Source organism: Microcaecilia unicolor, chromosome 1, assembly GCF_901765095.1.
Source record: "Microcaecilia unicolor chromosome 1, aMicUni1.1, whole genome shotgun sequence".
Lineage (NCBI taxonomy): Eukaryota > Metazoa > Chordata > Amphibia > Gymnophiona > Siphonopidae > Microcaecilia > Microcaecilia unicolor.
This window is the reverse complement of record NC_044031.1, coordinates 658,392,013-658,409,939: the sequence shown is the minus strand read 5'-3', so window position 1 is coordinate 658,409,939 and position 17,927 is coordinate 658,392,013. Positions and strand designations below refer to the sequence as shown.

Here is a 17,927-nt window from a genome sequence, read left to right as displayed (position 1 = left end):
AAACTATTTGACAAGCAAAATGTCTACAGATACTTTTAAAAGAGTAAGGAAACAAAGAAAGTATAATATTCCCAACTCCTCCAGCCACCTCCCTTCAACAAAAGGCAGCGATGGGTGATGGTGAGAAGAATCCAGACTGTTTCACAGGAGATTAAGGTATGTTGAAAGGTTGGTGGACAGTAGAGCACCCTTCTGTTTTTGTCAACGAGGGTTAGCCATGGGTAGATTAAACAGAATTTTAGGATGGTGGAAAAGCAAGTTTCATGGATTAATGCAATTTGTATATTTGAGTTGTACAACCACATCATTAAACACAACAACATTATCTAATGGGATGAGAATGTCAAGGGCATGACTGAGAAATCTAAAACTAAATGCCAAGTTTTAAGAAACGGCAATAACTAGTATCCCTTATGTAGCTAACCTGGTACAGTCCCTACAAATAAAGAGGTATATAATTTGAACTGAAGATGTCACGTCACCTCACTTCCCTCATGATCCTCATCTGCGGCTCCAACCATCAGGCTGATCTTCCGCACCAATATCTGCAGCAGGGCTCAGATTATGAGCGGAGTTACAATCCCATATTTCATTTAGCTGCTTCAAGCAGCTCTATATAATATGTAAACTGCTTTGGTCGCACTCGAGGGAGGCAGTGTGTATCAATGACCCAACATTAACGTTGTTCATTACTCCCGGAGTTCAAAATTCACTGCACAGGGAGCTTCCGCTTCTGAGACTAGATCAGTAATTGACTGGGCACTGCTGAACTGGTTGGCCAGACCCATAACATCTTACTCACCAGAAGTGGCAGCATCATTTTTAGATCATAAAAATGTACAAGTTTAAGTTACTACCATTAACAGAGGTCATGCTCTTGCTCCCCCCTCCCCCTCACTGACCCCAGAGCTGGGCACAACTATTTGGCAACCATTACCACTTTCTTCCTGCAGGACAGAAATTTCTTTCCACTTAGGGACCTGCACACTAAGGTTTTGTACTTAATGCGCATTAAAAGCCATATTTAAAGCACACTAGTTGCAAAACATCTGTGTTAACTGTTGTGGGTGTTCCTGGCAGGCAGCCATAAAAAAAAAAAAAGAGAGCTACCTGAGCAAAAAAAAAAAAACCATCAGCACAAAGGGCCTTTAAAAACAAAGGGAACACAGTTCTTTCATTAGATAAAATTCTTTAATAGTGAACTTTGATTGAAGAAAGACCCGACACGGGCCGTGTTTCGGTGCTACCGTACATGCGTCAGGGGTCACACCAATGACAAAGAAGGCTTCAACAGACTACTTAGTTCCCTCTCTCTGTCACATGATAACAAGACTGAACACATCTGGAGATTTACCTAACCGTACGGCATTATCTGCTATGTTAACTACAAAGCCTAGTCCCCACCTATGCCATGCCATAGGGATTTCTATGTTGGGTGTCTAGAAAGGTAATTATTACGCACCAACAGTTGATGTGGTACATAAAACACCAAACACAGCTTAGTAAATGCGCCCCTTAATGATAGCATAGCCGATTCATTTTCAGCAATATTTGACCTTGACTCACCTATGCAGAATTTCAGCCCGGAGATAGTTGCCAATGCCATTGAAGTACTTCTGGTTGAGCAGCGCTTCACAGATGGGCCGGTCAAAGATCTTCTCTGCCAGGTTCATCAGCACATTCTTCCTGGAGCGATAAGTACAAGAGTACAAGATCCTGTCCTTCATCAAACCCTGTCAACCCAACAGGGTTCAACTTCATTTCAGAAAAGGAAGCCCCTTCTCAGAGACTAGCAAAGCAGTCATTCAACTTCAACATAATCAGTCTCTCTCTACAAACCTGTATGGAGTTCTATGCTGGGCTACTCTTTTCAGTCTCATGGAAATACAGATAAAGAACACAAGTGCCTGTCAAGCCTCTGCCCACTTCTTCTATCTACTGCAGATGCCACCCAACTTTTTACTATCTACATTTCTCTCAACTAAGGAGCCTTCATGCTTATGAAATGCTTCCTTGAATTCTGTTTCTGTCTTAACACCTTGCTTGGGTAGCCATTCCAAGCATCCATCATCTCCCCAAAAAAGAAATAATCCTTTGTGTGGTTCTTCTGTCTACATTCTTTGAGCCTTATACCATGAACCTTTGTTTATAGAGAAGAGCAATGAATATGCATGAGACAGTTCTGCATAGAATGGACCTCTGCTATATATGCAAATTTATCTCATATTCACCATGGTGATCCTGAAAATCTAACTGGCTAGGTGTGTTGCCAGGAGAGAATGGCTCTAGATGCAGAAATGGAAAGAGTATCTCTTCCAAATGCACCATGATCAAAAGGGATGCTTCCTCTTCCATAACATGGCCCCCATCTCCTAAACACTGCTCAGCCCGAACGGCAGCATTCCATCAGGCCTGCTCTTTCAAAGGTGCAGGGACAGGCTGGCAGCAATTCTGCCGTCCATGAGCTCGTGCGCCTTTAAAGTGGCAGGTTCAAAAGGATACCAATACCCAGCCTAAGCAGTGTTTGGCAAAGAAGGCCACTGCACCCTTTCACTGTCCTGAAACAGCTATTTTGCTTAATTAGAAAGCAAAGTCTGCAGCTACCAGAGAGAGATTGAAGCTGATGGAACAGCAGGATTACCTGCATCTATCTATAACAGACCAGGAAAACCATAAGAAAGAAAGCATGGGATAGGAAGCAATGTTCTGTTGTGGATTAGTAATTGGTTATTGGACAGAAAGCAAAGATTAGTGTTAAATGGCCATTTCTCTCAATGGAGTGCCACAAGGATCTGTACTGAAATGATCTGGAAATTGGAATGACAAGTCAGGTGATAAAATTTGCAGATGACTCAAAACTTTGAAGATGCTTAAAAACATATGGAGACTGTGAAAACTTGCAGGAAGACATTTTTTACAGGTGCGCTGAAATAATTTATTTATTTTATTTTTGTTACATTTGTACCCCGCGCTTTCCCACTCATGGCAGGCTCAATGCGGCAGGCAATGGAGGGTTAAGTGACTTGCTCAGAGTCACAAGGAGCTGCCTGTGCAGGGAATCGAACTCAGTTCCCCAGGACCAAAGTCCATGATTCTACAAGTGCCCAAAACACATGTCTACACTACCGCAGGCCATTTTTCAGCACACCTTTGCAAAAGGGCCCCTAAGAGAGGGGGGTTGATTCTTGATAAAGCCATGAGTCGTTAAACATGATTCAAGTCGGACGTCGGAAACCCTCAAAAAACAAACATACCAAGCTAAGTAACAGCACATTGAATTTACATTGAACTATCATTGAAAAAAAGAAAGAACAGTGTTTTCTCTATATAAAGTTCAATAGATTTTTTTCAAAGAAATATAGCAAAAGACTCATAAGGTCCACAGACGACTTTCAGTGTTTTTCTTATTTTCTTTGAGATTGTTTTCCTGATCTTGGATCCCCCAATTGTGGACTAACAAAGATGATATTTTTCCTTAATGTTTGTTTTAATTGATATTTTCTCTTTTCTTTCCCATTTATGTATTGGACATAAATGTAATATAAAATGAATAAATAAAATTTAAAAAAGAAAAAAGAAAGAACTGTGTTTTCTCTATATAAAGTTCAATAGATGACCCCCAAATGAAAGAGCCGTACCTGAATTTCTCATATTCCAGCATCACGCATGGCCCACGGTCAGGCTGCCATGCGCCATTGGCATTCCAGCTCCCAAAGCGCCGCATATCCACGAAGCACAGCGCCCTCTGTGGGATCTCCTTGGTATAAAAGCGCAAGTGGGCATGTTTGGGCAACTCGGCTGCAGGGCTTAGCGTGAAGTGTCCTGACATACCAAAGCGGAAGACGATGTCAATGGGCTCCTGGGTGCGCTGTTGCCTTCCGCTTTTCTTCTCTTCCTTGACAGGGATCAGACTCAGCTTCACCTCTTTGCCACGAGACACTGCAGAAATCACGTACTTTGCGCTCTCAAATGGCACCTCTGGGTTCTTGCTCACTTCTGATTTCTCCACCTTCCCTGAGAAGATAAGGCCTGCGCACACCCTGTTGACGAAGCGGCTGGACAAATACAACTCTGAGCATTCCGGCATCTTTATAAACCTGAAAAGAGAAAAGGTAAATCAACATTTGAATACGATAGGGGGGATCCCTATCTTCCATTCTCCTCCGTCTGCGATTCGACACCTCTCCCCCTTCATCAAACTCATACCTAAGGTCGACCACCAACAATCCAACACACAACTTCACCTCCGAGACAAGGACATGAGGTTAACAGGTGACGGTATGACGTCAAAATGCTGAAACCAATTAGGTTAATCTCTTTCCCTCTCCTCCGCGCAGCCGTGAGCCGTCATCCCCGTTCTCCCAAAACAAAGCAAGCGAGCCTATGAGCTGCTCAATCCACGTTGTCGTTCTTTACTGTGTTGGTAGCATTTTTATTTGATTTCACTTATATTTTCAAACATGCCGGCTTGTGCAGCATACGGATGTACACAGAGGAAGTATTGGTTTCATCGGGTAGGGTAGTAATTAGTTCTAAATTGTAAATCATTGTGTCAGTTGGAGGGGCTGATTATAGGGACTCGCTGTATTCCTGCAGAGATGTTTCACCTAGTAAAGGGCCACTAAAACAGACATCATGTTATGAAAATCAGGTTCTTAACAATAAGACTTAATAGTCATATGTACAATTAAAAAAAACATTAACTAAGTTGAAATCTAGGAACACTTAATATTTTTTTTCCTGTGCCAACATCAAAAGAAAAAGATGGCATGTGGGAAGCTTGCTCCTTTTGTTTTGTGGAATGCAGTGGTACATTATAAAAATGCACTTGCCCTTTTTATTACTACTGTTTCACGGGGGGGGGGGGGGGGGGGGGGGGGGGGGGGTTATTGAATAATGAGGCTTTGGCAGTCTATGAAGGTTTTTTTTCCCTTTAATTAGGTTGATAACCCACTTGTATTAAAAAGAAACTCTATTTCTGTACCTTCTCTTGAAATCAACATTACAAGCAGCAGTACAGTAGGACTCCTGAGGCAGGTGCTTAGGCATCAAACACAGCCACTGTATGAAGTCATTTTTGTTGTTTTGTAATAAAGATTTTTAACCACCTATACATCTCCATTGTTTGGGAAGAGCCAATCCCCCCTACTCCTTCTCTGCTCCAATTGTTTTGCTTAGGGATCAAATCCACCTCCACTCTTTGTGTGGATTAAATTGACTTGTCAGAGATCTCAAGGAGCAGTCGTGGGATTTGAATTCTGGCATCCCTGGTTCTCAGCCTGCTGATCTAACCATTAGGTATATATTAGCTATACATAATGTTCAGTAACTCAACAGCAAACTAGAGTTGAAGCCAGGTGGGTCTTTGGCAACCTAGTAAAAACATTGATAGGTAATATGGGCCGTATATGTCCTTGTATGTTCTTATTTTATGGATGCCAGTGACCTCAGGAGTTTTGTTACAGTGGTGCTGAGAATCATTGTACACATGGCCAACAGGAAGATGTTGGACTGGGGAGCTAGTGCTGACTAACAGCCAAGTGTTAAAGTACCAGTGTATATTTCCACAATACTGCAAATACTATTCTGTTTAATATGTTGTATTTTGCTTTGCATTGTTTTGATGTTTTTGGTACATAGCAACATAGTAAATGACGGCAGATAAATACCTGAATAGTCCATCCAGTCTGCCCAATAGTCACACTCATCAATTCATGATTAAATCAACAATGAACGTGATAACATATACTTGATTATGGTCTTTATTTTTATTCAATTATTTAAAATTTTCTGTTCAGCCTACAACTAAGTGGAGCACATCATAACATACCCAATAAAATAAAATCTTATATAAGTACGCAGCTGTGGAATGCACTTCCAACTCACCTGAGAACGATCAACGAATTAATTAAATTCCGCAAATCTCTGAAGACTTACCTCTTTAACAAAGCCTACCACGAGAACACATAACTAACTTTTACACAACACCTATCCAACTCAATTCAGAATGTATCTTTCTACAACTGCTTGATCAAATCCTCTTGTTTTCCTTGACTTCTCTGTAACACCAATTGTATTCTTTACCCTGGTATGGCGACGCCATAACAGGTCTTTGTAAGTCACATTGAGCCTGCAAATGGGTGGGAAAATGTGGGATACAAGTGCAATAAATAAATAAAATAGACAGATGAAAACTGTTCTTTCACAAATCAAAACAGAAATATCAACCCCATGCTGTCACAAAAAATATGTCTTCAAATGTTTGCGAAACTGTTGCTGCTACACAATTTCAAATAGCCAGGTAAAGTGTTCCAGATCTGGGGGCCAGCAATTAAAAAAGGTGCCTACCAAGTACAATTTTAACAGTATGCAATTTATCATTTGCAAGTTACATCAAATTTTCTAACCACAAAGCCATCAATGAGCGGTACAAATGAATTACCTCTTTAAGATACCATGGAACACATTCAGAATATAACACCTGCTGAATAAAATGTGCTATCTTATACTACACTCATAAATATGTAAGTATTGCCATACTGGGACAGACCGAAGGTCCATCAAACCCAGCATTCTGTTTCCAAATGTGGCCAATCCAGATTACAAGTACTTGGCAAGATCTCAAAACAGTACAACACATTTTATGCAGCTTATCCTAGAAATAAGCAGTGAATTTTCCTCCACTCCATTTCAATAATGGTTTATGGACTTTTCTTTTAAGAAGCTATCCAAACGTTTATAAAACCCTGCTAAGCTAACTGATTTTACTACATTTTCTGACAATGAATTCCAGAGTTTAATTACACGTTGAGTGAATAAATACTTTCTCCAATTTGTTTTAAAATTTACTACTTTGTAGCTTCATTGCATGCCCCCTAGTCCTAGTATTTCTGGAAAGAGTAAACAAGCGTTTCACGTCTACCTGTTCCATCATATCTCCCCTCAGCCATCTTTTCTCCAAGCTGAAGAGCCCTAGCCGCTTTAGTCTTTCCTCATAGGGAAGTCGTCCCATCCCCTTTATCATTTTTGTCACCCTTCTCTGTACCTTTTCTAATTCCACTATATCTTTGTTGAGATGCGGTGACCAGAGCTGAGCACAATATTTGAGGTGCAGTCACACCGTGGAGCGATGCGAAGGGAAATGGGACTTGATATACCGCCTTTCTGTGGTATTTTGCAACTACATTCAAAGTGGTTTACATATATACAGGTACTTGTTTTGTACCTGGAGCAATGGAGGGTTAAGTGACGCCCACAGTCACAAGGAGCTACAGTGGGAATTGAACCCAGTTCCCCAGGATCAAAGTCCGCTGCACTAACCACTAGGCTACTCCTCCACAAAGACATTATAACATCCTCATTTTTGTTTTCCATTCCTTTCCTACTATAGTAGATGACGGCAGAAAAAGACCTGCACGGTCCATCCAGTCTGCCCAACAAGACAACTCATATGTGCTACTTTTTGTGTATACCCTACTTTGATTTGTACCTGTGCTCTTCAGGGCACAGACCGTATAAGTCTGCCCCGCCTCCCAACCACCGGCTCTGGCACAGACCGTATAAGTCTGCCCAGCACTATCCCTGCCTCCCACCACCGGCTCTGGCACAGACCGTATAAGTCTGCCCAGCACTATCCCTGCCTCCCAACCACCAGTCCCGCCTCCCACCACAGGCTCTGGCACAGACCGTATAAGTCTGCCCAGCACTATCCCCGCCTCCCAACCACCAGCCCCGCCTCCTGATCTCGACTAAGCTCCTGAGGATCCATTCCTTCTGCACAAGATTCCTTTATGCTTATCCCATGCATGTTTGAATTCCGTTACCATTTTCATTTCCACCACTTTCATTTCTTAGCTGCCACTGCCGTACACTGAGCAGAGGGTTTCAATGCATCATCAACGATGACACCTAGATCCCTTTTCTGGTCGGTGACTCCTAGTGTGGAACCTTGCATTACGTAGCTATAGTTCAGGTTCCTTTTTCCCGCATGCATCACTTTGCACATGCTTACATTAAACATCATCTGCCATTTGGATGCCTAGAGGCATATTTTCAAAGCACTTAGCCTTCCAAAGTTCCATAGAAACCTATGGAACTTTGGAAGGCTAAGCGCTTTGAAAATATGCCTCCTAGTCTCATAAGGTGCTCTTGTAATTTTTCACAATCCTCTTGCGTTAACAACTTTGAATAACTTTGTTTCGTCAGCAAATTTAATTACCTCACTAGTTTCTCTCATCTCTGGATCATTTATAAATATGTTAAAAAGCAGCGTTCCCAGCACAGACCCCTGGGGAACCCCACTCTCTACCCTTCTTCATCGAGAATACTGACCATTTAACCCTACTCTCTGTTTTCTATCTTTTAATCAGTTTTTAATCCACAATAGAACACTACCTCCTATTCAATGACTCTCCAATTTCCTCTGGAGTCTTTCATGAGGTACTTTGTCAAACACCTTTTGAAAATCCAGATACACAATATTGACTGGCTCACCTTTATCCACATGTTTGTTCACCACTTCAAAGAAATGTAGTAGATTGGTGAGGCAATCTAAACTCATGTTGGCTTTGTCTCATTAATCCATGCTTTAGAAGATGCTGTGTAATTTTGTTCTTTATAATAGTCTCTACCATTTTGCCCAGCACCAACGTCACGCTCATCAGTCTATAATTTCCCGGACCACCTCTGGAAACTTAAAAAAAAAAAAAAATCGGTGTTACATTGGCCATCTGCTAATCTTCTGGTACCATGCTTGATTTTAAAGATAAATGACATATTATTAACAATTGGTTAATAATAATACCTAAAAAAGTTTTGCTATGTGTTTTTGCCTCCAACACAATCTTTTTTTCAGAGTCCCTTTTTGCCTTCCTTATCAGCGCTTTGCATTTGACTTTCATTTCCTTATGCTGTTTCTTATTATTTTCAGTCAGATCCTTCTTCCATATTCTGAAGGATTTTCTTTTAGCTCTAATAGTTTTCTGCACCTTACTTTTTAACCATGCCGGCTGTCATTTGGCGTTCCTTCCTCTTTTTTTAATAATAATGGAATATATTTGGCCTGGGCTTCCAGGATGGTATTTTTGAACAGCATCCATGTCTGACGTAAATTTTTGACTTTCGCAGCTGCTCCTCTGGTTTTTTTTCCACTGTTCTCATTTTATCATAATCTCCTTTTTGAATAGGCAACCAATGCAATGAACGAAGTATTGGTGATACATGTTCAAACCGAGATGTTCCAGCCAACAATTGGGCTGCAGCATTTTGGATCGTCTTCAATGCCTGTATCCTACATTTAGCGATATACAGATACAGCGCATTGCTTTTCTGGCACATAGACCATAGAAGTCAGCCTGACCCTGTCCTTATGTTCCAACTGCTGAAGCCCAGTCCAGCCTATTCATTTTGTCATTTGTGAGACACAGACCGTACAAGTCTGTCCAGCACTGTTCTCATGTTCCAGCCACAGAAGTTGCTAAGCTCTTTCCAGCCCATCCTAAACCAGATTGCCATATACGGGACACAGCCCATACATAATTCCCTGGAGTGCCTATAGTGTGCATAATACCATCAGTAATAAAGGTACTGGGTGAGGCAGCTGGTAGTCAGTGGAGTCCTTCCCTGCCGTGTTCAAAAGTGCCCCTACTGTCCTCTGTTTGTTTGTTTTAAGTGATGCTTCTTTAAAGCTGTGCTAAACATTCAGCAGCTGAGTAATATTCAGATTAGCTATAAACGGTCTCAGACAGCTTAAAAATTCTGGGAGTCAATCGACCGAAATCTCACACTTGAAGATCATGCGAAAATACAGCAAAAAAAAAAAAAAAAAAAATGTTCTACTCAATGTGGAAATGTGAAAGAATCAAACCTTTCTTCCCAAGGGAAGTATTCCGCAGCCTAGTACAATCAATGGTGCTAAGCCATCTAGACTACTGCAATGCCATTTATGTTGGATGTAAAGAACAAATCATTAAGAAGCTTCAAACTGCTCAAAATACAGCAGCCAGACTCATATTTGGGAAAGCGAAATACGAAAGTGCCAAACCCCTAAGAGAAAACGTACACTGGCTCCCACTAAAAGAACGAATTGCGTTCAAAGTTTGCACCCTGGTCCACAAAATCGTTCACGGGGAAACCCTGACCTATATGTCAGACCTTATAGACTTGCCTACCAGGAATGCAAAGAGATCAGCACGCACATTCCTCAATCTCCATTACCCTAACTGCAAAGGACTAAAATATAAATCCACATATGCGACCAGTTTCTCATACATCTGCACGCAGCTATGGAACGCACTACCAAAGGCCATAAAAATAATGCAAGACCTAACTATCTTCCGAAGGCTACTGAAAACAGATCTGTTCAAGAAGGCATACCATAAACACCCATCTTAAACACCAAAAAATAAGACTTTACACGACATAGACATAATTGAAATCTTATCACTTGACTGATCAACCTCCTTACCACTAACGAATAAGCATAACCACTTCAATCTCTATGTTGAATATGGTCTCTCCATAGTCAATGACCTAAAGAATGATACAACCCAATTTCGTACTCAGGAACGTTCATGTATTACTATAATTTATTCTTCCAATTTCGTACTCAGGAACTTTCATGTATTACCATAATTTATTCTTCCTTAACATATATATGCACATGATATATATCTATACCATGATCTGTTCATGTATGTTACCATGTATGTAAGCAACTTAACACATTACCATTTGTAATTCTGTTACCCAGAAATGGCAACCTCCATTACAGCAAATGTAAGCCACATTGAGCCTGCAAATTGTTGGGAAAATGTGGGATACAAATGCTACAAATAAATAAATAAAAATAAATAAACTATAGGCAAACAAGTAGAGAAGACATGCAGAGCATGGCTCACTAAATTCTTTCCAATTTCCGTGTGTGTGTGTGTGTATCTGTAAGAAGTGCTCACAAGGTAATGTAACGGAAAAGTTTTGCTCATGTCAACTCGGTCCTTAGAGGCAACATTGGTACATGTATACTTTTAAGAGGTTTGCCTGTAGGTGTTCTGAGGTCTGCATTTGGGTGGAGCTGTTGTATACCTGTGTATTGTATTTTATAAAATAGATATATACCCGCATTAGAGTTCATGCACATAGTTGCCTTTTCCTTGAGCTTTGAGAGCATTTGTGCACTACTGGGGATTATTGTAGGAGCCTCTTGGTTAAAGGCAGTTAAGGGGAAAAGGAATGGGACTTGATATACCGCCTTTCTGTGGTTTTTGCAACTACATTCAAAGCGGTTTACATGGTATATTCAGGTACTTATTTTGTACCAGGGGCAATGGAGGTACAGTGGGAATTGAACTCAGTTCCCCAGGATCAAAGTCCACTGCATTAACCACTAGGCTACTCCTCCACTAGCAACATTCCATGTAGAAGCCTGCCCTTGCAGATCACTAACGCGGCCGCGCACGCTTCTGTTTCTGTGAGTCAGACTCACAGAAGCAGAAGCCTGCGCGGCCGCATTAGTGATCTGCAAGGGCAGGCTTCTACATGGAATGTTGCTAGTGGAATAGCAACATTCCATGTAGAATCTCAAATAGTAGCAACAGAATCTCAATAGTAGCAACATTCCATCTAGAATCTCCAATAGTAGCAACAGAATCTCAATAGTAGCAACATTCTATCGAGAATCTCCAATAGTAGCAACATTCCATGTAGAATCTCAAATAGGGAAAGGGAAATGGGACTTGATATACCACCTTTCTGTGGTTTTTGCAACTACATTCAAAGTGGTTTACAAAGTATATACAGGTACTTCTTGGTATCTGGGGCAATGGAGAGTTAAGTGACTTGCCCGGAGTCACAAGGAGCTGCAGTGCGAATCAAACCCAGTTCCCTAGGATCAAAGTCTGCTGCACTGACCGCTAGGCTACTCATTGCGTAACTTGTCTTTATAAAATACAAATGTGGGTTGATTTTTGTTTTTAAATTAAGTCTTTGTTGTAAAATTACTTTACACATGTATTAATTTGGCAACACATTAGGCCAGTGCATGTTATCTGTATCTGTAAAAGATATTCCTCCCTTCTTGATGAAAAAGATATGAGAGAGATATTCCGTGACTGTATTAACAGGTGTCCTAGTCTAGTGGGTGAAGGCAAAGTCCTTGAAATGGAACAGGTGTGAATTTTTAAAAAACAAATCTAGCAGAAATGTCTGAGTCTTAAATTACTTAACACAGATGGATTTTAAATAAAATTGAAATGTTTGTTTTGTAAACAAGTATTCCTCATCATCCAGTTAGACTAATCCACACCAATGGGTCATGTCCCTTCATGACTAGCAGATGGAGGTAGAGAATCTGAACTTTTCAAGTAACATCACCAGTATGAGGGCTGGTGCCTGCTGCAGTCCTTTAGTATTTCTCTACCTCCAGCAGATGCTAAGGTTGGGTTGGTGCTATAGGTAGGTGAGGTAGGCCTGACACCCTGGAAGGCAGTTCATGGCCTGCATCCCTGGGGATGGTCTGTGGGCCTTTTGTTCCTAGAGGTTCAGAGCAAGGTCCTTATCCCAGCAGAGCCAGGAGTACTGCTCAGTCTCCTGCCCCTCGCTTCAACCCACAAGTTCCAGCTTGCTGGGCGAGCTGGAGAGGATCCCTGCGGGGTCTTGTCAGTGTGGAATAGGGGTCCATCAGGTCAGTTGCACTGGTGATAGTAATCCAGAGGTGGCTGTGCCTTCATAACTTGGCGGGTGATATAGCCTCTGAGGCACAGCTCTGTAAATTTCCCTTTTGGGGATGCCTTCTCTTTGAGGAGACTTGGAGATGCTGGTGAAAGGGCAGGGCAAGTTGAAACCTCAGCAGCTGCCAAAGGTCCAGCCGAAGATGTTGGTTCATCCTGGGCCTAGCAAGTCACGATCTTGAGATTTAGACTTTATTATTTCTAATCCACCCTTGTCTATGGTGGATTACAAAAATACACTCATAAAAACACAATTACAAAACACATACAACAAAATACCAGATTAGCAAAATGTCCAAGCAAGCCATAGATAGATCTGGAGAGATTTCATCTGGGTAGAAGGCTGGGCTGTGGCTCCGCTGCCCACAAGGGCATTAAGGAGCCGTCCTTTTCCAGGTGTGAGAAGGCCCAAGGACTCCAGGACTGCACTCTCCAGGCATTCCCAGCAATGTTTAGGCCAGCCCCTCAATGTTGAAGTTGGGGGGGCAGGCTGTGCCTCTTCAAACAACAAGTGAGCCCTTTTCATCTCGGACCAATGAATTCTAGAGGTGTTAAGTCAGGGTTATGCCTTAGAGTTTGCAAGGCTTCTTCTCAATGCTTTCAAAGAGGGAGGTGGTCCAGGCCACACTTTCATGCTTGTTAGTTCTTTGCAGGCAGTGAAATATCTCATTTTAGATAAAATGTAAGAATTTCCCAAGAATGTTAAACAGGCATCATGGTAGATAGGTGTCAATTTTCCATCCTTGCTTACAAAAAGCAACTGAATTCAGTTTTTCTTTTAATATCACTTCAGTTTCTTACTTGTTCTAATTTTCTGAACAGGTTTGTCAAGAGAGAAGGTTCCCCGAGTACGAGTTGGCTCCTACAGTACACGATATCAAGATGAACTGTCAGGCAGAAAGGCTGGAGGTATCAGTGGAAGGTCACCAGATTGAGGAAACAGTGCTGAATTGCTTCACCCACCATCCTCCCTCCTTTTCCAGGGTACTGGGAAATTACATTACAAGATGGAAGGGACCTATTCCATTGGAACAGAGAAGCACAAGACATGGATTTTAACTCTTGAGTTTACTAATGTGTCATTTGATGAACTTGACAGCACAGAGAGGTATAGGAGATTTCAAGGTAAAGTAGCTTCCCATCTTTGCAAACAGGTCATGGAACCCATTATAACACTTCATCTGCAACCATGCTCATGCAGTAAACCCAAAACAGAATGTAAACTAATAGAAATCAGAAAGGGCCATGGAAGCACTTCACTTAGAGGAATCTTTTTCATGCTAAAAATACAGAAGTGCGTTTCAGCCTTTATCTAGACAAGATGTAATGACTGGCTTAAATTCATAAGCCAAACATTTAGAAGGAAGCTGAACTGGGTATTTAATAGTCATTTGTGTAGTTAACTAGAAATACAGCAATGAGTTATTTAGTATTTCAGAAAAAAAGATTAAAATTTAGGATGTTGTTTAGATGTTGAAGATTTTATATTATGGCTAAGTAAAGAACAATAAGTTAATATTTATTTTTTAATTTGTACATTTCAATGAACCCTTTTAGGGAAATCAGCAGTTTATAAATAATGTATTGATATATTTCAATTATATTTTTGCTGTCTGAATTTAATATTCATTTTCCTTTCTTTTCTAGGATGCACTGTAGAGTTCTACAAAAAAAAAAAAAAAAATTGGCCTTTCTCAGATGCTAGTGCACATCAGCCAAGGGATGCACTCATGATATGCTGGCAAAAGGTGGGAAGAAATTGGTGAAAAGATCAACACTGTAGAAGTGATGAACAGGCATGAATACCTACCACAGATACCAAAGCACACTGTTCCCTGAAATCCCTGCAGAGAGGTTTACAACACACTGTCTGTGAGGAGGAAGGACAAACATCATTCACAAGAGACATGGCCTTAGAGTATGACCCTTTTCTTGTACTGCAATATTCACCTGCTTAAATGAGTAGCAGATCCCCATCACACACCCATTTACAGATACAACTCAGGACAGATCAGAACATTGAGTGTGGCTAATGAAAAACATGTAGGCCAATGGTTATTTTTGGGATTTTGCTTAGACTGGGGCTAAGAGCCATATAAAGCTTGGTCAAATCCCATTGCTGCTCTTTCTGACCCTGGGTAAGCCACTTAAGCCTCCACTGCCTCAGGTACAAACCCATTGTGAGCCCTCCAGGGACAGAAAATGGGGTGTAGGGTGTACAGTCAGGAATGTGGGACACAGAGCACATAGTTCAGGGTCCACAGCAGGTGTGGCTGCTTGGTGCAGGAAAGTGTATACCAGAAATGAAAGCAATAACATCCACCGACTGTACAAACCATCATACAATATTAGTTTATTGTGGAGCTTGTTTTTTTGTCATAGAAATGTCCTTAACAATACAAACATTTAGTATTATGCATTTCCATAACAGGACAGTCACATACTATGGAATATTTTGAGTAACTATTACTGGGTTGGAGAAGTTAAGGTCCTTGCCTCCAGGTTTGGATGAAGCTGAACTGAGCCTTCTAGTCAAGATGCAGGCAGGGAAACAGATAAACAAGGAGTCTGCACCTTGGCGAAGAATCGCACTAGGAGAAAGAAACCATTATTCTACAGCGGAACAGAGTGGCTAAAACCACTAGAAGCAGGGTAAAGAACGTGGCAGTTAGAGCTTGTTGCAGGAACAGTTACCGGGAGCAGAGGAGGCCATGTGCTCGCTAGCTCATTTGGCTCCAGTTCCTAATTGGTTTGGTCCTGTAGTAATGGTGGGTATCTTCCACTGGTCTGGACTTAGAACTATGTTGTAACAGAAGTAGGAGGGTACTAAGTGCTGCTCTTTTGTAGGGACCCTAGAGATGGGGGAGGGGGGGGTCTGCCACTTTGACTGCATCGTTCCTTTTTTTCCTCAATGTTAAGGAAGCACAGCTGCAAATAGTACCAGTCTACCCAAATACATGCAATTTCATGGAGCAGGTGCTGGAAAGGATTCTTTTCCTTTAAAAGTTATTTTTGAAGGTGCCATGGTCTTGCTACACTTGGACACCAGCTGCCCTGCCACAACTTGCAAGCACAGCTGAGCAGTTACATGGAAGGCTCAATCACTCTTGAATTAACCCGTTATCACGATAGTCGTTTCTGACGCCTCAGTCTTCAGTTCAATGAGTTCATTATGTCCTGCGCCTGTCTTAGCTCTAAAAAGGAAGAACACAGAAAATGGTTTTCTATGTAGTACAGTCTTCTAGTTAAAGTGGTCCTACAGTAAAACTGAAATCTTAGGTTGTGCTAACCTATGGGCCCAATGCTCAAAGCATTGGGTCCATAGGTTAGAATTAAAAAGCTTTTAGCCCCGGACTAGCACACACAATGTGCTCAGGATATTCAGAGGGCTCTAGCACAGGTATTAATGTGTGCAGCACAAATTGCATTGAAATGGTATTTAAATTAATGTAAATGAGGTCAGTAGTATTCTTTTCCAATGCTCTAAACAGAAGTGCTGCAATGCACAGAAGCAAATGCTGGCCTCAATGCTGAAAAGGCCAGCTTAGGAGTGTCAGAAGGTTTTCAGGAGAAGATTTATTGTCAATTTGGGTAAAGTGCTGTGATAGCTATGTTAGTCCACTTTTAAAAAGTTAGTAAATAGACAAAGCGAAACATAGGAACGAACATAAGATGATACTTTTTCCATTGGGCTAGTGTAATAATTTTTTGATTCGTTTTTGAAGGTGATCAAAAAATGTATTAAATTAGTTCAATAAAAAAAAGGCATAATTTTCTTTTTATTTACTATCTTGTCAGTTTGGCACATTAAACTGCGGGTTTTGTCCTCTTGCAAGGGGAAGGAAGCCTGTGCAAGTTTTAAGTGCTGTAGTGAGAAACAAATGTGTGTGCAAGTTGAAGCAAAAATGTACATCTCGGTTATCTGTTCTGCGCTTAAAATATGAAGCTTTCAAAAATTTAAGTGCAAATGATTTTTTCGAAGGCTCATATTTAAAGGCACAGAAGTGTGCCAATGTGTGTGTTTGAGCTTGCAGTTTGTCTGGACATGTGTACAAAGGGTCTGCGGTAAGCACATGTGCTAGGCACATCCTTCCCCTACTTTTGGTTTACTAGTGCAAATTACGTGTGCATATCATTTGCATAGAATTTCTTCTGAGCATTGCTTCACTATGTTTCTGCATTCATCCTGTGTTATGGGCTTTTGCGCCGGGTTCAGCACATGCCTCCAGAGCAGTTCTTCTACACCCTCTGCTGGAGGCACATGTAGGTGGTCAGGATTACCACAACATAAGCACAGGATGAATTTGCATAGAGTGGAAATCCATTGTATGCAAATCTCACGCATTTTCACCTTGGTAATCCTGAAACCCAGCATAGCTAAGTGTGCCTCTAGGAGAGGATGCAGAAGCATTGGTTTGACTTAATCGAAGCAAACAAAATCATGGTGCAGTTCATGAGCAACAAATGGATTTTTTTTTCAATATGTAAAGACTGAGGGAAGGGAACATGTCGAGCTAGGAATTCTTATAAAAAGGTCTTATGCACTATCCTTTAACAAGACTTTACTTGTTGGAAGCTTCCTCTATACCAGTCCATTAGAATTACACTCTTTCAGAAGCGTTACTATATTTACACACCTGTCAGGAGGACACGGAACTTCTCCGCGGAGACGGTCATAGTGACAGGTTCTGCGACTCCAGTATCGCTGTCTTGCACATTCAGCTTTAGGTGGATGAGCGGTTCATTGATCTGCTGGATTTCACTGGAGCTCAGCGTGTAATCCACTCGCCAAGAAACGGAATCCAGTCGGGACACTGAGGAGAGAGAGGCATAGACTGCATGTGTGAGAAAGTGAGACCTAGTGTGAAAATAAAAAAAATAAAATAAAAAAAGTGTATATTAAAGCACATATAGCACCATTCTGGATAAATGAGACTAAATTGTTGCCTTAAAAGGCTTAATGTCAAATTCTGAAGGTTGAGGCGGCAATCCATAACTGGGCGTCACAAATTAGTGCTCGACACACCACATCTACAATAGCATTTGGGTGCCCAGATTCCACGGCAATGCCAACTTACAGTAAATTAAGCATACGTTTAGCCACGCCCACTTATACCATGTTACTAGCACTCATAAATATGTGCGCCTAAATGTGGTACTTTAGCGCATAACAGTGTTCTGTAGCTTAACGTGTATAAGTGG

The 17,927-nt window shown here is 41.3% G+C and overlaps 2 protein-coding genes across 4 annotated transcripts in view; both read right to left on the bottom strand.

Annotated features, from left to right (window-relative positions):
* The window catches only part of NEIL1 (nei like DNA glycosylase 1), a 32,413-nt gene extending 18,519 nt beyond the window's left edge, over positions 1–13,894 (bottom strand). For 2 of the 3 annotated variants that reach the window (XM_030186755.1, XM_030186768.1), the window contains exons 1-3: positions 4,207–4,277; positions 3,639–4,097; positions 1,567–1,686 (exon numbers count right to left, since the gene is read on the bottom strand). In XM_030186755.1, the coding sequence (XP_030042615.1) occupies positions 1,567–1,686; positions 3,639–4,087 (569 nt within the window). In that variant the 5' untranslated portion in view covers positions 4,088–4,097; positions 4,207–4,277. Of the gene's footprint in view, positions 1–1,566; positions 1,687–3,638; positions 4,113–4,206; positions 4,278–13,542 lie in introns of those variants that run through there. The other variant, XM_030186760.1, reaches the window with a different exon arrangement.
* Positions 13,895–15,061: 1,167 nt separating this feature from the next.
* Positions 15,062–17,927, bottom strand: part of COMMD4 (COMM domain containing 4) — a 43,872-nt gene continuing 41,006 nt past the window's right edge. The window contains 2 exon segments of the mRNA XM_030191398.1: positions 15,062–15,919; positions 17,363–17,539. Of these exon segments, the coding sequence (XP_030047258.1) occupies positions 15,879–15,919; positions 17,363–17,539 (218 nt within the window). The 3' untranslated portion in view covers positions 15,062–15,878.